We start from the raw sequence: 20513 nt of genomic DNA on the forward strand, positions 1-20513 counted from the left end.
ATAAAAATGCAGTGTCTTTAAAACATTCTTCAGGATCACCATCACTGACACATTACAGCTTTGATTGTCTTGTCAGGTTATCTAATTGGCTCCAGACGGAACAATGAATGGCCAAATAGATCTGAGGGTTTTCTCTCTCTCTCTCTCTCTCCCTCTCTCTCTCTCTCTCTCAGACACACCATTCTATCACTGATTCCTCATAACTCTGTCACTAAATTTCAATATCGTTCTGTCACGCACAGACCCATTGTCTTGTTCCGCCCACACATAAATGCGCTGCTGCCGAAGGACTTGGTAATGTTATTTGACAGAGTTCTGATGTGTGTCTGCCACACGCACATGTCTGCGGTCCAAATCATCTAATCTATCAAACATGTGTCCTTTCCCAACGCACATCAGCAGAGAACGAGGCCCTTTTCACACACGCCACGGCCCTGAGCGTAGACCATTACCATCACTTCACTGGTATTCTCACATTGTTACGTACTCTCCCACAGTAAAAGTGTAAGTGTGGCTCACCACAGATGGTGCGGGCGGGAGGAATGTATTACCCCAGGAAAACACATTCAGACCTGAAACGCTGCAGTTCCACTGTGGGTCAGAGTAACTCATCTCTGGATATGACCGACGTTTGTCTTGGTTTCAGCCTAACGTGCGTTTTAACTTAAGCTGAATAACAATAAAAGATAGACATTCTGTTGACTTAGTCGCTGATTTAAGTGTGATTTTGATGACCTAAAAACAAGATAATTGATTTTATATACAGTATAATTAGGGTATATTTGTGTCTGGGTATGACTTTTATCATATTGCACTTTATTTAAAAGTGTCTATGAGTATTTGATAAAAATGTTATTTCATATTTGCAAAAAACTATTTTAAAATGCTGCTTTTACAGAGTAACTTTTATGGCTTTCATTCAAAAATATAAAAACATTTTGGGGAAGGCAGCTTAGAAAATAGATACATTTCATGTGTTAATTTATGTTCTGAACGGTTATGACCTTTAGTGATTCATGTTCATAACCACTTTGATTTACCTACAGTTGATTCATCCACCATTGAACCGTTCAGGAGAATATTTTACAAATATTATTCAGGTTTCCTGTGATGCTTTTTGACAGGTGTGGTCCTCGAACCTACAGTATTATTTATTGATCACAATGCTGTGCAGAACAAACAAGTGGCTCCACACTGATTGGTGACAGCTGCAGTTTTCTTAGGGAGAAAGCAGCGTCCGCCGCCGCACGCTCACGTCTAATCAAACGTTTTGCGTGAATAACTGCCACGAGCCGCTCAATGACGGGGGAAAACCCAGAAAGCACAGTGTGGGGACTTAAAATGTTTTAGCAGACATAAAATATGTCTTTGATGCAAGTTGTTAGCATTAGGTTTTATTGCACTGTCACGCCAGTTACAATATAATTGGCCTGTCAGAGTGAAACCATATAATGAACTGCAAAAGATTTTTTTTTTGCCAAGACCTTAAAAATAGCTCCAAAAGATTTGAGAGGCGGACGTTCCCCTCGAGGAGGACGATCAGCTTACTTCATGTCTAGCTCTGTATAAAACTCTGTGACACTGATGACATTAGTAATGTGAATGAACCGGGGAGCAGCCTCCTGTTGTGAAGTCGGGCAGCGGTCCATGGATTTCACAGAAGATTGTAAAGATTTATGACATTTAGACAAAGTCTGACAGAAAATAACTCACAGCGCTGTTTAGATGTCACTCTGCATCGTGGTGCTTCGATAATAGAAGCCCAAGTAAGTACTTTAAAGTCATCACAAACCTGTTGTCGTTTAAACGCTGCATTCTATTTCATTGAATTGATCCATTATCCGACTGACATTTCTCATCTTTGAATTGAATATAAGTACACAGCTGTTGAGCTGCTCCAATATTAGGATGATAAGACTACTGCAGTTACAACTGCAGTTTTTTATCATGAAGGCCCTGAGTAAATAGGAAGGAATAGAAAATATCAGTAGCATACTAGTATCAGACTTGATATAATAATTGATTAGCCACAAAATACAGCACACATTTGTTGGTGTGGTTCATCTTTATAGTCAAAAAAAAACATATTTTGTCTTTTACCTCTAGACTTTGAGACACGTGTTTAAACTACAGATTCCACTGACTTTTTACTGTAGATGATCTCTTTACACTTCATTTGGTTTTGAACAGGTTGAACAGAAAAGAATTGGTTAATATTCTGGTGTTCCATCAGTGGAGGGAATTGAACCGACCTGCAGACACCTCATTAGCACACACATAAAAAGCCTGGCCGTGCTTGCTGAAATCCAAGGTGTTTATGCTGGTATGAATGTCCCCACAGAGATGCAGGTACTGCCTGCTGTTTTCCTTCCTATATTATTTGTCCCAGGGGAAGGTACACGTGTGTGTACACAGAAAGACCTGAGACATCGAACATCAACTTTTAGAATGCATTTTCTGACTTTATTCACTACTCAATTATTATTACATTTGTTATGATGAATAATGTCTACTCTTGGTCTGGTCCTCCGCTCTATTTCTTGTCAAAAACATGTTCAGTTTGCACCAGCTGGCTACTTGATAACAGGTGCAAACCGACAGGTCTGTACAGATTATGTGGAAATTGTAGAATAATTTATTGTTTTAGCCCAAAAAAAATGTTTTTTTTTTTTTTTGTTTTGTTTTTTTTTTTAGCATTTTGAAAACAGATGAACTTTAAGCATTTCCTGCCCCCCAGTAAACACTCTGGTATTGTGGATACATTTTACTGTTGAGAACATGGACTGGTGAACTGAGATCACTTAAACACTTTTGTAACACAGGTCGTGGAATGTGTGATGGCACCTAGTGGGTTTGACAGTGTCCAGCTCCAACAGGGTTTTCATCGTGTTGGTTTGAGTTTTTCTCCCATTTGGAGTTACACTCTTATATAACAGTGTTTTCTGTCGAAATAATTGAAAAAAAAAATCAGCCATAAAAAGTGATTTGCAGCACATCAAAATAAATGTAGTATAATAGAGATCACTACGAAATGTTAGTTTTTGGATCATCGTGTCATTCAGCCCTTTTCAAGTAAAACATTCCATCCATGGTTTTCAGTTGTCGTGACTCGTATCAGCGTCACTGGCACGCCGCCGCTGTCTCCAGTCTTAGTGACACCACGATACACAAAACAGCGGCAGGGCTGTGTAACCAGACGGTCAGCCGGTCCATCTAAGGAGGTTCTGATGGCCGCTGGTCTCTCACAGTTTCCCATAGTTCTGTATTTTTTACGAGCAACTGGAAGCCATTATGAAGATGAGGGAGCTGAGCGGAGCCGAGAAGTCCTCTCCCAGTGATGACAGGCCTTTCAGTCTGGGTCTCCTTTCCCTCCCAGCATAAATTAAACACAAATGGCCTGTGTGGTGTCACACACATTCTCTGGACATGCAGCAACATGTGCACAAAACATGCACGGTACCGTACAACTGTGTAAACATTGTGTCCGCAGTCAGTACAATGACTCGTACATGAGTAAAACGAACAATTGAAATGCGTGCGCTCTGCGTCTCAAACATTAAAACTGAAGAATCTGTGATAAACACGTCTTTTTGTTTTTTCATCACTTGTCCTTGTCTGGCCTTCGTCGCTAAAACATCCAGAGTTATGAATTCAAACGCAAAGGTTTCATGTTTTACTGCTGTACATGATGTGAACAATTGATAAGAAAGCCTGGTGGCCATTCAGAAAACAATTCAAAGGACATTACAGATTTTTTTTATACCAGGTGTTGTTCCTGATGCAACTAATTGGCATTGAACCTTGGACCTTATGGTGGCAGACAGAGTCCTATCACTGCACCACTTTAGCCCAATGGAAAGAATAGGCTTGTAGTGAAGTGTTGTTTAAGGCTACGGTGTCATTGATCAGCCACATTATTGAGATCAGACAAGAGAGAGTTGTGTCTTTGTGGATCTGGTAAAACCACAGATTTACTCCATATTTGCCTGTAGAGTAACTTGGGTCATGATGTGAGGTTTGGCAACATTGGTACTGTTTGAAAACAGGTGGCTTGAAATGTTCAGGTTTTCATCAGGAGTTAGGAGAGATCAGAGGATGAGCAGGTTGGAGGGGAGGGTGAAGAGGTTGAGATGGTAAATAAAAATCATAAACTAAAAGAGGATGCACCGTTATCCATTTTCTCAAAACTGTTCTACTGAAACAGCAGAGCAACGCTGTAATTATTGATACCTTTTTGCCCAAAAAAAAAAAAAAGAAATTCAGCTTCACGCTAACAAAAGTAATCCAGAACCCATTGTTGCGTTGGAAGAAATCTAAGGTGCTTTTCAAGACAGTAAGTAGATTCTGAAGACAAAGACAAAGAGTACTTAGGCCATTGTTACAAAAAACAAGTTGATCCACAAATGAGTTTAGGTCAGACTTCGGACAACGATTAACAGGATGGTTTGGTAGGATTTGTTATCATGAAGTAATTTGTGTAAATGTAAAACTGAGTAAAGAGGACAAAACTGTCCAAAGAGAAGGAGTTCATCAACAGACTCTTCTACCGTATCTAGGTACCCACGAGGCATCACAGCAACAAAACATGGCGTCACTTTGGGTGTAATAGGACAGAACCAAATGTTGCAAAACAGACACCGAGTCAAAGACAATATTTTGCACTGAGTTTTTGCAGAGACAAAATGAGGAGTTTTGAACATTTTCTCATGATACGCCGTATGGTGCGTGAGTGTATACATGGTACAAAGCGGCACACACCCTTAGGACCACACACAATAATCTAGGCAGTCATCTTCTTTCATGCATATGGCATTCAGAGTCCATTAACTTTGTCATCACATCCCATTCGTCTGTCTGCATCTGTGTGATTCCTGCTCTCTCCAGCATGACCTGCTGCTGCCTAACGTGGGTGGAACACCACAATTGGACGCAGACCAGGAAGTCCTCTAAAAAATAATTAGCATAACAATGTTCATGGAAACAGTTTCAAAGCGGCGCAGTTGTCGTGCGATTGGCAAAAAACTTGAACTGGAACTAGATTCCTGTCTGTCCACATGGGTGTTCCCACATACGACTCAGCTCGGTGTTATTCATACTGGGTCTCTGCTGCTTTCAGTGATGACAGGAGAAGCCACAGCAAAGATAAATACGCCGAGACAATGAGGCCGGCTTTTTGTTGTGTACAAAATGGCATAAGCATCCCTCCCCCTCACACACACACACATAGACTCACTCAAACACACACAAACAGCCTCGCTTAGATCATCAGAAGTTGTTGAAGCCCTGGTTCTTACCTCAGTACGTTACCCTGTTCTTTTGACTTTGACTAAAAAACTAATGAGCTCTAATTAAATCAGGAAATGAATCAGATTACATTTTTCATGGAGTACACAGCACCGCTGGTGTAGTGGTATCATGCAAGGCTCCTTGCATGCTGGGTTCGATTCCCAGGCGGCGCACTGATTTGTTGTCCCATAGTTTAGCTGTTAGCATGTGTGCCGTATATAAGGTCCTGTGTTTCATCCCCAGAGGAACCACACTTTGAATTTCCTCATTTTGGGATCAATAAGGAAGTCTTTTTTTTTTGTTATTTGTTTATTTTATAAAGATACCATCTCAACACCCAGCTGGGTTTTGTGGATGCTTCAACTTTTTACTTAGAAAAGAAGCGACTGGGCATAGGTAGAAAATAAGACACGGGATTGGTTGAACAGCCATCCCACTGGTTTGACTGTGGACTGAAAAGGGCTGTTGATGTTACTGGCTGTGGGTGTGAAGGTAGAGTGTTTTACAAACCCATAATCCTCTCACCTGGTTCATGTACTGTGCTTCTCTACTGTCTTCACGCTTCGCTGCAGTGAAGATAAACACACTCTCTTCACCTGTGTAATAACCAAAACACCTCTGTTATCTGATGATGCTGCCGTGTCTCTCTGTCAACAGCAGGAGAGGCGGTGGGCTATCCTCATGTGTGGTGAATAGGGTGTGTGGACAGAGCACAGTGGTCTTTTCTGCAGCGCCCTCTATTGTAAATAAGACTATCGTCCAATGAAATTTCCTACCATGGGACAAATAAAGACAATTTGGGTTTTTTTTTTTTTTTGCCCTGCAGCGCCCCATCTGCAGTGACTGGGTGACTCTTTGGGGAGCGTGACCACCAGTTTGGGAACCACTGACCAAGGTGAACCATAGACCAAAGGTCAGCTAAGGTCAAAGTATGAATGGAATTATTCTGTAGTCAAATCTGTCGACATGGCTAGATGTTTGGAGTTATGTTTTTATCTACTTTTATTGTTTTGATGGTAATAAATGCCAGGATGTTGCTGACATCCTCTACTGACAGCTCGGCTGCTCTCCTCCACTGTTCCACTTCCACACAGCGGAGATCTGAGAATCCTTATCTCTCTCTCAGCTAGCGTTTGACTCTAGGGGCTATAAGGGCACAGGTTCAAGATAAACTCCTTTCTCTGTTACAAGGAACTCCATTGCAACATCAATTCACTTACAATGTAAGTCAACTGGTCAAATTAGCCTTTTAAGTTTTCATAATAAGCTGCTAGTGCAACTCCAATGAACTCTGCAGTTTCAATGGAAGCTTTGTGCACTTTTCTGATTAAAAGTAACTGCAGTTTTTACCCCAAACAAGTATCAGTAAAAGTGACTGATATACATAGGAATGAAAGCTGTAATGATTGAGCAGAAACACAGCAGCAGGATAAACTTTCTCGTTTTTCAATCAAATTACAGAGCACTACTAATTACTGCAGTATGTTGATTTCCTCTTTCATTTTAGAGCATAAAAAAACGCTTTAAATCTCCAGACACCCATCTTTATCACATGACTACAACAAAACTGTGTTGGTTGTCGTGCAATCACTCTGTTTTTTCATGCATTCATTTTAACTGCAGTTTTTATGGCCTGTGTTTAGCACCAAGATCGTGACATTTACAATCCAACAACTTGATTCCAAGATGTGTCTTTTGGCAAAATCCTCATGTGAAAACCCTCGTGGAGATGAAATCTCTGTATCTACAATCTCCCACGTAATCTGAGTGCCTCATTAAACACGGGCAGGTGTCGCAGGTGTTGCAGATCCACTCTGGGCCGCCTCATTCAGTGAGCAGTGTGTAGTGCGGGTACCGTTACATAAGTGCGTGATTGTGGTGTTTTGGGTAATTATACCTGCAGCTTCACCTTCACTAAGAACTTTAAAAACACGCGAACGCAAGAGAAGGATGCTGGTACTGTACGCTGCTGTAACTGCGAGAGAGAGAGAGAGAGAAAGAGAGAGAGAGACATGCAGGAGTCGAAAAGGACATGAAAAACATTGACCTACAGGCAGAGAGAGAGATCAGGTGAGGAGGAAGGAGCAGGGTATCACAGTGATGAAAAAACAGAAGAACCGGAAGGAAATTCTACCTAGCTGCACAATCTCAAATGTTAAACGTTAGAGCTGGTTCTATGGTGTAGCGGTTAGCATGCCTGCCTCTGAGGCAGAGGGCAGAGAGTCGATTCCCCGAGGAACTACATGCTTGATAACGCTCAGGATAAACACGTGTGCTAAATGCGTAAATGTTGAATTTAGCCATGAACCAATCATCTGAATCTTGCCTCAAGTAACAAAGTAAATGTGGACGTGGTTGTTGGAACGTCCCAGCCAGGGACGCTGCGAAAGATCTTCTATTCCATAGGGCATTTGTGAGCTAATGCTTTATAAATAAAAAAAACTAAAACTAGTGGCTGAGCTGACAGGTCTCTCAGCACCAGCTTCACCTGTCCTGGCACTGTTTATTTTGCCTAATTAGTTTGACAATGTGCATTTGTGCATGTGTTTACAGGTGAAATACACTACAGTCATTCATACAAATCACTTGGCTGTCTCCGTAGATGCAGGTGTGTGTGTGTGTGTGCACGCACGCGCTCGCACGAGTGTGTGTTTTCACAGCTGGATCTAAGTAGGCAGCCTGCTGTCCTCAGAGGTCCTGTGCAGAAACCATAACACTTAAACTTGACACAGCTACTAATCGGCCACAGGGCAGCACACTGCAGCTTAAGTTTTCTGCAGTTCAGGCAAGTCTGTTACACACAGTTAACAAGAAATCATTATATTCATTAGGTATAATGTCACTTGCTAAACTGCTGCTGAAGGGTTGTGAATTTAATGGTCAGAGACAAACACTGTGTTTCAATATTCCAGGAATATTCTAAAGGCAGAGGGTAAATTGTATATAATGGTCCTAAAGTGCTTTTCGCCCAGAAAATCTGCCGTTCATTGTATCCATGTTCTTCTGCAGTGGCACAGCTTTTATTTGGCTGGCAACTAAATTGAAATTAAGTTTTATTGGCTGCCAGCAGAAAACGAAAGTCCAACTTTTGATTGGATTTTTTTTTTTCTGTAAATGCTTTATGGGTGTTGGCTGTTCTGTATGTGGTAAACATTCTGATAAATTAACACTATTTCTGAACGAGCTTTAGATATTTGTTTCTTACTATGTTTTGTATTATATTTCACTTATTTTCCAATACTTTTATTTGTTTTGGGGCTTCATTTTAAATATTATTGCTATATTTTTAGCATTTCATACAATGTTTTGCTATGTACGTGTTATTCTTTTCATTTATGGATTTTGTTAGTTTGAAGAGAAAAGAGGAATTTTACATAATTTGTCATTTTAATGGGACAGAATTCAAAGTGGAGTCAGTCAGAGCCCAGAGGTCAAACTCTTGACTTTAAGTCGTTATTCTTCTTTTTGATCACATTGCTTGCATCAAATTATATCATAATTTATAAAATTGAGTTAACATCATATTTAGTAAAAGTGCTGTAATTGTCAATGATCAGATATTAGCTTTCACGGACACAGATCTAACGAGACGGTAGTCGGCGTCTGAGGTCACCCTGTGGCCTAGTGGTTACAGAACTGTAGGGTTGCTGGTTCAAATTCCAGCCCAGGTGTAGTGTGTTGAGCGCAGCCCACTCCTCCTGTGTGTGTGGGTACATGTGGATAAAGCTGCCTGTTTGACTACAAGGAGGTGAGAGACAAGGTGGGATGGAGACAGATGCTTGGCTGTGGCACAGGGTGAGGGCAGCCGCTGCCAAACGAAGAAGTGAAAACGACGGCCACATACTGTGGTAATGAACCATGAAAATGTGTGCATAATATTTTTTCTATCATTCCTGGTGAGCATAGTAAAACAGACAGCAAAACCTCAGGTTAACAGAGTTGTTCAGTCACAGCTCTCCACACTCTGTCCCAGACAGAAAATTGGGATTGGGAGGGTTGTGGTCCAATTACTCCCAGTGAGAGAAGAAAAGGCCACGTTGTTTTCTTCACTGTGTGTTCACTGTTTGTCAGTGCTGGGAGTGTGTGCGTGTGTGTGTGTGTGTGTGTTTCTTGGAGTGTAATGGCTCTGTGGCTTATATGTTTTTTTTTCTCAGGGTAGCCCACTGAGGCAGAAAGTAGCCAAACTTTTACAGGCCCTTAAAGGGGTGTTGTCAATTAAATAATGCTTCAGATTAAATTGGTATTTTATTTAACGTGTAAAGACTTTAATGTCAAAAGTTCTTCTCGTGTGTAGTCTTTTGTATGAGTCTCTGGGGCTAAAATTTCCAACAACTGACTTTTTTCTTTCTATATAAATAAATATTTTGTTTTATTATTATCTTTATTATTTTAATAATAATAATATATTTTTTAGATATATATATTAAAGAAAAAGTGGCCATTATTTGACATTTTTCTGTAAAAAGACACAATGAAAATCTGAAGCCCCATTAGGGATTTTTTTAATTATTATGTAACAAATGTTTTCTATGTACTTAATTAACTTAACTTAATATTTGATGTGTTTTTTTTTCTAACGTTAAACTGGCTTTTTTTCTCTTGAGTTTGTTTGAGTTTGAACTCACACCCGAATCATCCTGGGTAAATTCGACAGAAAATAGAGTTCCCCGAAAGCCACTGAGATTCTCCCTCTGAGCATGAACTGGCCGAGCATTGGCATTTATACCAATGAAGGGAGGGTACGTGTGTGTGTGTGTGTGTGTGTGTGTGTGTGTGTGTGTGTGTGTGTATGGGCGGGTGGGGTGTCCAGAAGTAACCACATGCAGTGCTGTGTTCGGCCGATTGCTGCGTTTAAGTGGCACCTGGTCACTGCCAAAACAAGCAAAGCTCTGTGTACATACGTGTGTGTGTATGAGAGAAAAAGGGGGAGGGAGGAAGAGAGAGAGAGAGACATGAGATACATGTGTCACCATGCACTTGTGGTCAAGTGTGTTGCTGCTAAGTGCCACTGTGTGATGGCCAAAACAAACAGATTTAATGAACAGCAGCTCCCACAAAAGAGTGAGAGAGAGAGGCGGGGGGAGGGGGAGAGAGCGAGAGATGGAGGAGACCCAGGAGACCCAGGGCCAGGCCAAACCCACTGACCTGGCTGTCACTCTAATGTGGCTTAAAGGATGCTGTGTTCTCCTCCTACTGCAGGACAGTCATCACCTTCACCAGCCTCAACCGTCCTCACCTCTGTCTCTCCTCCAATCACTTTCTGTCATTGACCTTCACCCTTCTGTTGACCACTGCGGTGTGTTGGGGGGATGTGTGTATTAGTGCTAGATGGGGGTGGGGGGGTGGTATCAGAATGAATGAATTCAATGAGCAGTAAATCTGTGAATGTGTGGTAAAATGTGTCACCTGTCATCATGGCTGCCAATTACAAAAAAAAAACGACATGACAGAGGTCACAGGTCAGAGTTTATAAACAGTTAAATCTCCAAACTTTAGAAAATGTCTTCTCCGTGTTCACTGCAGCAGCAATGTCCAAAAAATAAAAATAAAAGTGACTGTCCTCATCCTTGTGTGTCCTGTGTACTATCATCGGCATGCACACCATAGTTTGAGAACCACTACTTTTCCTTGACTCCCCCTGACTTGTCATTAAGAAGACAGTGCTCTGGGGCGATCAGCAGCTTTCTCAGGGCATTAGTTCTCAAATTCTGTTAAAATAAACAAACTAATTGAGGACAGAGTGATGGCAGTGATGCCTTCATGGTCTTATAACAGAAAGTTCCAAGCACCTTACATCACCAACAGCTGTGTTTATCCCAGTTTTATAAGGTCTGTGTAGATTCTCTTTCATTCTTTCACTCACAGTTTGTCAATCGTTGTTGGTCGTGGATTCTTTCTAGAAAACCATCCACTCACCTTGAGTTTTTGACCAGTATAAAATACATATGATTTACACATACAAATGCATATTCACCGGTAGATAACCAAGTTGAGGTAAGTTGTTATTTTGTTATCAAGACCTGGCGTGAACTTTGCATCAGAGGGGAACAAAGATCATGTGGTTGGTGCAAGTTTATATAATCTGTGGGGGAAGGATCCGTGTTGGTATGAATGTACTATGGTCTGTCCTCATTGGTCCAGAATTCAATGACAGTATTTTTGTTGGAAAATACTATTGTTGTGTGGATGCCCCTTAAGAGGATAGGATCAAAGGTCCCGAACGAATGAAAGGGTTTTCTCGAGGATCACCATTTAGTTTGAAGTGAAAGCAAGAAATCTAGTCAGATATTACAGTATATTGACCCCTGTTTTCAGGTCATATCCTGTCGATTCTGTCTCTTTTACCAGTTGCTGTTTGCTTTGGAGGATTCAGCTCTATTGGGGCTGAGGTGTGAAGAGAGCAACAGTATAAAATTGCAATTTTTTTTATGTGTGTGTGTGTGTATGACTATCAGTGTGAAGGCCTCTCTATATGCATGTACAGTAAGCATGCATTTGTATGTGCATGTGTATCCAGTTATTTAAGGCACAGTCGGCGCAGTCGTTTATTTTTAGTCCTGAAAGACTGTGTGTGTGTGTGAATATGTACATGTCTGTGGGGATTTGTACACAACATGTATGCGTGTGTGTGTGTGAGTGTGCCGCGTATATATGTATGTGTTTTGGCAGTGGACTGGCGTGCAGGATTAGGAGGCTGTGGTGAGTTTGTGTGTTTAGGGCTGCTGGTGTGAAAGAGTAGTCAGAGCTGTGCTTCCCCCTGGAGAGAGGGAGTTTAATTTAGAAGAACAAGGCTCCTAACACACTCTCTACCACTGCCCTCTCGTTGGCTCGTCTCTCCACACCTCATCCGTCCTCTTTCCAGCTCCCGCTGCCATGCTATAAAAGTGACCATCTCTCCATCAAGTTTCTTACCTGCAGTTCGTATTCAGACCTTTGCGTCTCTTTCGTAGCCTTTCTCCTTCAAACTCTTTGAATTTGGATTAAAGGCTGTCACCTGCCTGCTTAGTGATAATCAGGATTTGTTTTGACAGTTTGGTTTTGGATTAACAGTTATTATGATATTGAATGAGATATCATGTGTCTCATACATTACATTACATTTTCTTATGCATATATTTAGATATTTACTGAAAAGCATTTGAGGAATGAGGACAATGTACATCGTATATATATATATATAGACAGTCAGATGTACTGTAGTCAATGATAAAGATGACCCGTTCCTAAATTTTATTAATCAAAAGCCACGTGTGGGACTTTTCAATTAATGTTGCAGAAAGGAACAGTTGAAGAGTGACATCTTGTGGTTGAATCTAACTGAATTTGTAACGCAAAGGCTTCCTTCCATCTGTTCTTTGTGACAATTAATATCCAATTCTCTGCATCATCACGATTCGTGACCTTTATTTCATCGTAAACACAAATGATATTTAAAGCAGTGCATTTTCTTCTAAAATTAATTACTTTAAGGCAATATATTGTTAAGAAATATTAATGTTTATAGCATTCGTTATTTTAAATTCACTACATAAATCTATATTGTTTATTTATATATTTTGATATAGTTTCTAATATAGTTTCTTATATAGTAAATGTCTAATTAAATACTTTTTTTCAAGAGCGACTCAATACTATGTTCTGACGTGAAGCTTAAATCTTTGTAAAACTGCTGTTTAAAACACAACTTGATTTGTATAAAAACGCGCATGCGAAATGCTAAAAGCTTCTCCTTGGGCTAATAATTTAATTCTCATCTGACTATGTGACTTATTAAATACTTTCTGTTTGGCTCTTTGGTGATTTCAATATAGCACTTATAACACTGGGTGGCAGTGCTGCGCAGCTAGAATTGTATTTTCTCATTAAAGATAGCGGGGGCATCGGAACGTTTGTTGAGGCTTGTTAGCGTTCTACACGGTCTTATTTTGGGTGACATAAAACAACAGCTGCAGAGCCTGTTGTCCGGTGTAGCCAAACACGCGTCACTTGGGTAAGTGCCATAAACTGAATGATTTTGATGTTACTGATGGTTCAAGATAACACTGCTAATCCAGTAGTAACTTTTGTTTACTGGTCAGTTAGCAACAGCTAGCCTTACCATAGCTAACATCAATAGTTTTGTCCCTTCGAGTTTACTTGTACCCAGCCTTTCATATTCAACACGGGACTTTAATGATTAGCTTGTCAGAAATGTATATTCTTGGTTTAGAGATAAACGTCTTCCACATTTAGTATCTATATTTAAAAAATGTTCCAGGACAACAATACAATACAATAACAACACATTTCATCTTTGGCCGCAGTCCGTTAGTCAGAATGGTAAACTGGCAAATTATTCTGCTGTTCGTTGTCATGCCAAAAACATCGTCTTCATTTTTTTTTTCTTTATACAGCACTTTTCAAGCTAAGGTTAAAAATAACAAACCGTTGATAAATACAAAGAATTGGATCAGTATTTGGATTGTTCTATTTTACTTGGCTATTTACAAACAATAGCTAGTAAACTAAACTATTATTGAAAAATTTCCCCAATGCATAATCAATGAAGTCCAACCTTCAAGTTCCACCTTACATCCATAATGTTGTTATTCATTGTGAGGTCCTCTGGTGTTTGCTGTATTATTAGACCTGTCTGGGAAACATACCTGCTTTAACCATTCAGATCTTTGCCCTTAAACCTATCTGGTTTTCTCAGAACTAATGCAATGGAGCCTGCCTGCCGCAAAGACAAGCCAAAGCTGAACTCCACTCCATCGAGAGACAGATCCAGACAGAAATCTGCTCAGCAAGAGCAGAAACAGAGGCAGAGACAGGAGGTGACTAAATCCATCACCTCCTTTTTATTTCTTTTTAATCCTGACATGTACTCTAATTTCTGTGTCATACTGCCTTCTGTATTCACAGATCTATGCTTTGAACAAGGTGATGACAGAGTTGGAGCAGCAGCAGTTTGAGTCTTTCTGTAAGCAGATGCAGTCACAGGGAGAGTAGAGTCCTCTTTCATCTGGACATTTGAAAATCCTATTACTGATCAAATGGTGCTTTAACTTTCTACCATAAAATGACAGTTCCACCTCACTTTTGGTTCTACAGGACAGCCCGAGTGTGCTTCCTGTGACCAACTGTGAATATAATCTCACCTGCACCTCTGTGTGAGAGGCCAAACTCACTTCACCCTATCTTCATGTTTTCAGGTAGAAAAACTTTACAGTAGAAGTGCAAAAATGTCTATTAGGAAAAGTCAGTTCTGCTGCCTTTGTTCAGCCACTCCAACGTGTGCCGTTTGCCTTTACTTGTACGGATTTTGTGGGAAAGAAATCTGAACTCCAAATAATAGTTTCTGTTCAGGAAACGAAAACATTACATTTAGATGTAGACAATGGTAAGAATTCTTTTATAAGATGCTAAAATCTCTACAAAGACATTCATGTTTTGCACCATTTTTGCAAATTCAGTTAATTTAATAACAATTACTACTAGATTGCTGCATAGTGTGATGTGAATGATTTAATTTAGTAATATGCAGACGTCAATCAGATCCTGTGACCATATACGTCCAAGGTGATCCAATCATCTAAATTCTTGTCTATAAACTCGGGTGTTCAGGGTCTGTACATAGATCGAAAACAAATCATATTTGAAAATGAAGTAAGAATGTATTTGTGAGGTATTTGAGGTCTCCAACCACCGGGCCAGGGAGCAGAAGTCCACACGGGATTTTATTTTTAAAAAAAATTATTTTAATTTGTTCCTCTTTTCGATGCTTGATCAGTGTTTGTATTTATTTAATGCAAGGATGCGCCCTCATAATACCTGAAGCCAAAATTGATAAAAGACAGACGTCTTGGGAGAGATTCTTTATAAAGGGTGAAAGGTCAAATGATGAGACAACAGAAGAATTCAAACTACCATCAAAATGAAAAGTTCACTTAAAAGTAAACACCCTTAAGGGTGTAAATAAAATAATAATAATTTCATCAAAATTGTGTGCGTGATAATCAAGTTACATTTGATGCATTTTTATGTTTTGTAATGTGTTGGTCTTGTGTAAAACTGTGTGGCTTCCTGGGAGCCACTGATTTCCACTACATCTTAGCAGACATCCTCGGACCTGTTGTCATTTCGTAGTAAACTCTTGGGTGGATCTTGTGAACAGACATGATGTAATTTGACTTAAAGTTGTTGTGATGGGGCTGTAAGAAAAATCAGTATGGTATGGAGGTATTTATTTCACAACTCTACTTGTATCTTGATGAAGGTTGTAATGAAGTAACTGAAAAAGAACAGTGACACTTTTACTCCCCGGTACTTTGGAAAAGTTCAAAATGCTCTTGGTATTTATTTAATGTGTGTATGGAGGGGTTGCATGTCGAAGCCACCTTTGGCTACTTAAGGTCAATTGTTTACACAGTCCAATTTGTCATATGCCTTATAGTGTTAACAAGGTGAATAAAATGAAGTGGTTTCTCATCTTTTATAATATCTGCCTGTTCTTGTTCAAATGATGTGTGTGTACAATCACCAATATATATATAATCATCCCTTTAATGTTTCAAAATAATCTTTCAACCAGAATGGTAATATATAATCATCCCTTCAATGTTTCAAAATAATCTTTCAACCAGAGGTCAATCACTTCTTTTATTGTGATTTCAGTGGTTACACAGAGCCCGTCCTTCACTCGTGTGGTTCTGGGTCACAGTGCAGAGGTCAGTTGTGATTATGATAAGTGACTTTGTTGTAAGCAGTACTTTTTTCATTGGATTGCACACTTGAATGTGGAACACGTAGCACGTGGAGGCCGCTGATGTGTTTTTTTGTATCTGCTGCCAAGTTGTTAATTCCTCGCCCGTGTCAAAAGCAATATATATCATATATTATATATAATATGTTTAGGTCAGGCTGCTTTAGAATAATAAGTTTAGTGAACCAGTTTCTGGTCTGTAGCTGTCTTATACAATAGGATTCTGAACATTGTGAACGTCACTGAGGTTGATTTTGACAAACTCCCATTACAGTAGATCAGGCGTGGGCAAACCTTTCGGCTCGTGGGCCACAGTGGGTTCTAGAATTTGACCCTGGGGCCAGATCAGGAGTGGATAGATGGAGTGTTTGTGTGAAATAAGATAAATGACGTGGAAGTCAGAAAGGCTAAAATGCCTTTAGCCTTTTCACGCCATCTATTGGGAAAACATGGATATTGCAGGGAAAAGTCAGAAGTGCTATAATGATAATAGAAATGAATAGTGTAATGGATAGGTTTGGTGGGCCGGATTAAAATGCCAAACGGGCCACATCCGACCCTCGGGCCGTAGTTTGCCCAGGGCTGCTGGAGATGATGGCAGCTGTCAATCACACACCTCCAATCACATTTGCTCTTTAGTTCACATTCACAGTCGCCTGGTTTCTCTCTGCACCAACTGTGAGAGATCCAATGCATGACTTATCGTACTAGTGGCCATGTGGTATTATCTTTTAGTTTGAAAAGAAGATTTTACGTCTTTTTAAAGATGAAGCAATATGTTTGTTAAAAGGACAGCTCTTAGCTCTTTCAGAGCTGCTGTGCAAGGATGAAAGCTACGGTTAGTGGGTACGGTGAAGCTGATCTGCCCAAACTCTGCATGCCGTTCTACTTCTCTCTTCCTCTGTCACTTCAATGCTCAGGTTTTCTTTTTGTTTCTACGTCCCATTCAGTTTCCTGTCTATCAGACATCCACAGTAACAGAGCTCCCGGTGACTCGCACCCCATACCAGCCGTCCCAGTATTTGTCGTCTTTTCCTCCATGTTCGAAGGAGATGAAACGCAACCCAGGCCCATAGTCAGAAAATGTGTTGCTGACCTGGAGTTCAGAGAGAGAGAGAGAGAGAGAGAGAGATAGGACCGTAGAGAATCATGAAACGTACAAACTGGAGCTCTTTAGAGATTATAATCTAAACAATAACATATTTTTGGTTTGCTGTGAATTGCAGCTCTTGATAATCTGCACAACCAACTGTGTTAACATACTGGAGGCTCACTGTTATCTGTTGTTGCTCTGAAGCTACTTGACTTACCTGGGGGTAACTTGTGTTTTTCAGTAACAAACTAGATGAAATGCTGACGTCCTGGCAATAGCAGGTGGTTTGGGTTTTATATTGAATTTGATTACATTCATTTTTAAGTTGCAAGCTATGAAAAATATTGACGTTATTACTGTGTGAAGGCAGTGGTGCCGTCAGAAAGCAACACATGTTTAATGTTTGGTTTGTGCCACTCATTTCATTTGCACACAATCATGATTAAAAATGAATTATTTTTAAAAAAACATTTAACTAATAAATATATATGTATATATGTATATATATATATATATGCATGTATATTAAATATTATACTGATGATATTCCGGCTAATTCGAAGTATCAGCGTATACTGCGAATGTTTTACAGTAAGCCCTTCAGAGTAGCTCAGGCGTACTTGTGTCCAGGAGCAGTCGTCAGAGTCGGGGTCCAGTGTCACCGGCTCAGGACTCTGCTCCTGCAGGACCTCCTGATTCTCATCCAGCAAACGCACCGTCATTTGATAAGTGCAGCCACAGTCTGTCCTTCCACTGTACCTGCAAGATGACGTTCCACAGTTACACTGGATACCGTTGGACACTTTGTCCTCAGGGTCGTGGTCCTTACCAGTCCACCACTGTGACAGCAGGCTGACCGTCCAGTTCTTCCGGGGTGTAACCCTCGGCCAAAAGGTCAATCAGCTGTTTTTTTTGACAAGGCCTTTGAAACACAAGGACACAGATAATCAAACTGTCCTCTGAAGACACTAAGACAATGGCTTTTATATTATAGGACATCAGACTTCAGCCAGTACTGGAAAAAAAAACATATTTTCCTGAGCCGCTTAATCGCGTAAACTGCCAGTATCGTCACATTCTCAAGTTTCCAATAGTACCCGAACGCACCTCGTGTGACAGTCAAATTCAGCATGATGATGTTATAATTTTTGTAGCACTAGTGGTTTGAGCCTTTTGTCAAGCTGCTCTGCTCCTGAAGCTAGTGTAGCTAGCTAGCAGATGATGGTTAATCATTTTTTAAGGCTAAACAAATATAATCATTATCAAATCAGTTGAGGGGGGGGTGTGGTTTGATGTGTTGTAGCATTCTGTGGGTATACAAAGGTCCCAGCCAGGAGCTAATGCTGTTTGGGGGGGGGGTTTGGTAGTAGAATTTTTGCCTGATTAGCCACATTTCTTGTATTTGCTATGATCAAAATAAAAACAGGAATAAATAAAGCTGTGTATTTCTGGGGTGGGCTAAAATAAATACAAAATAACACGTCACAAGAATCACTTTATAATAAAAAAAAGGACAATTTTGTAGAGTAGATCTACTGTCAGTGGTGGCTAAGGTCTCATTATTGTGTGTTCAGTAAAAGTAAGCATTTGTGTCTTAACATTAATGAAGACCACAGAAATATTAATATATAAATATTAAATATTATCTTATTTAAAATAAGAATGATATTTACATGGACAACAAGCCCTACTCACTCAAAGGAGGTTGCAAAGTATTTAGTCACGTCTTCATTGTCAAAGTCATGGCCACAGTCTCCTGGCATGTCCTCCACCTTCCAGCCGCTCCCACCGTTCTCTGTCAGCTCCCAGAATTCCAGCTCATCTGGAAGGTGAAAATGGTCAGAGTGTGTGTTTGGTCCCATAGCTTTGAGTTGGCAACTCACCTTCTCCACTGGGGTTCTTCAGCAGGTTTCTGGTCATGGTCACAGCTCATGTACAGTGAGATCTGGACCTGAACCAAAGATTGATCTGGATCAATATCTGGATCTATCTGTAAACTGTGTTTAGAGTAAAATTATAATATTCACTGAGAAGTTACAGAGAAACATCTGTTTAAAGCAGTGATTTTGTTTGTGAATATTTCTCTCTCTCTCTCTCGTTTATCCTTACAGTGCAGCTCAGTCCTGAACTGCTGAGTCACCTGGCACTGCAGATAATGACGACACAACACACAGCACAGTAGATGCAGCACCTTATTGTTACTACTCATTTATTATCTGTACCCAGTGTTATATACAGTATTTGAAGTAGTGCGCAGTATAGTACTCACAGCAGGCTGAAAATCACTGGCTGATGTTTCTTCCTTGTGAAGAGGAACTGGAGCTTCTGCTGCAGAACAGTAGCGATTACACCCTCAAATACACCGAGTGAATGTAGGGCACATTTAGCAAAACAGTTAAGGGGCCAGAGCCCAGTGATGAATTCAGGAATGTTAATGTGTCAACTATGGCTGACGATAACAAAAACAAACAAAAAACACTGATGTTGGTGGGAGAAGTGGGTGGAGTTACTGGTTGGATTTATTTATTTTCAGTCTGACTCAGTCCCAACAAGGCCATTAAGACTGTGTGTTTTATCATTTGATTGCTTTACTTTTGTTCTGTTCCTCAATCACCTGCACACAGCAGACTTGTTACACATGTTTTGGTGGAGAATACAAAATTAGGCTTTATTTTGGGCCACGACACTGAGTCATAATACTGCATAACATACTGTACATCACACATTTACACACCAAATACTGTACCTCCCAATATGGGAGAGTCAAGGTTCAAGTTAAACATCGCAGTTTGACCAGGATTGTCCTGCAGGCAGTACAGTACAACATTCAACACAATACTGTGTCATAAATTAAAAAAGTGGTCTCCACGGCCAAGTCTTCAGCCAACTCTGTTTAAGTATAGTCTACATGGGTGGTCTGTCTTCAGGACCCACCTTCATCCTTCATGACAAGATCATTGATTATTGATTATTGAATGGAAAGATGATGCAGTCTGAACCTGAGATCTCACAGTACGCCTCCAGCATGATGAGCTAAGACACTGCTGTGATGTCCTCACGTCCTGAAGCTGTCCTCTGGAGTGTTAGAATGGTCCGTTCTGCCAAAACCTCTCTGCACAAAACACCCTGAGGTTTCTATCCTCCTTCATCCTAAATATAAGAAAATACATATTCCATATAGTCTGTGTCGTACCTGTATTTCACCATCATTCATCAGAACATGTAAAAAGAGTTTAAGAGTTGGAAGCCCCCCCCCCCCCCCCCCCACCCCCCCCTGCACGAGAGGCCCGCCCCACTATTTGAGAAGTGCTGTGTTAAGGAGTGTGACTTTTTCTGCCTTGGCTATGGCCAGTGGCACACTCAAATCTATTCTTGACTCAATTTTGGGTT

At 40.4% G+C, this 20513-nt stretch overlaps 3 protein-coding genes across 4 annotated transcripts in view; 2 read left to right on the plus strand and 1 right to left on the minus strand.

Annotated features, from left to right (window-relative positions):
- Positions 1-20513, plus strand: part of LOC103386273 (contactin-4-like) — a 695358-nt gene that overhangs the window by 279112 nt on the left and 395733 nt on the right. The window lies entirely within an intron of this gene.
- Positions 13144-15757, plus strand: svbp (small vasohibin binding protein). Its single transcript, XM_008320472.2, has 3 exons — positions 13144-13276; positions 13982-14102; positions 14191-15757. Exons 2-3 carry the CDS (start codon positions 13992-13994, stop codon positions 14275-14277), a joined length of 198 nt encoding a protein of 65 aa, XP_008318694.1. The 5' UTR covers positions 13144-13276; positions 13982-13991; the 3' UTR covers positions 14278-15757.
- On the minus strand, positions 15914-19501 carry fbxo2 (F-box protein 2). 2 transcript variants are annotated; one of them, XM_008320475.3, is made up of 6 exons: positions 19393-19501; positions 19007-19074; positions 18819-18945; positions 17953-18045; positions 17744-17882; positions 15914-17126 (listed from the first exon to the last, which is right to left on the minus strand). In XM_008320475.3, the coding sequence occupies exons 2-6, from the start codon at positions 19041-19043 to the stop codon at positions 16992-16994; spliced, it is 531 nt and encodes a 176-aa protein (XP_008318697.1). In that variant the 5' UTR covers positions 19044-19074; positions 19393-19501; the 3' UTR covers positions 15914-16991. The 2 variants fall into 2 exon arrangements, with proteins under 2 accessions (XP_008318697.1, XP_016892022.1); XM_017036533.2 differs by having other exon boundaries at positions 18819-19074; positions 19393-19487.

Source organism: Cynoglossus semilaevis, chromosome 11, assembly GCF_000523025.1.
Source record: "Cynoglossus semilaevis isolate Cse_v1.0 chromosome 11, Cse_v1.0, whole genome shotgun sequence".
Classification (NCBI taxonomy): domain Eukaryota; kingdom Metazoa; phylum Chordata; class Actinopteri; order Pleuronectiformes; family Cynoglossidae; genus Cynoglossus; species Cynoglossus semilaevis.

What these genes read in the sequence shown, in the direction of transcription:
- svbp (XM_008320472.2), top strand. Translation starts at nt 13,992, where the DNA reads ATGGAGCCTGCCTGCCGCAAAGACAAGCCAAAGCTGAACTCCACTCCA. An exon ending in AACAGAGGCAGAGACAGGAG is followed by an intron (nt 14,103 to 14,190) that starts GTGACTAAATCC and finishes CTGTATTCACAG; the next exon opens with ATCTATGCTTTGAACAAGGT.
- fbxo2 (XM_017036533.2), bottom strand. Translation starts at nt 18,985, where the DNA reads ATGGGACCAAACACACACTCTGACCATTTTCACCTTCCAGATGAGCTG. An exon ending in TACTTTGCAACCTCCTTTGA is followed by an intron (nt 18,046 to 18,818) that starts GTGAGTAGGGCT and finishes TGTGTTTCAAAG; the next exon opens with GCCTTGTCAAAAAAAACAGC. An exon ending in GCTGTCACAGTGGTGGACTG is followed by an intron (nt 17,883 to 17,952) that starts GTAAGGACCACG and finishes GTCATCTTGCAG; the next exon opens with GTACAGTGGAAGGACAGACT.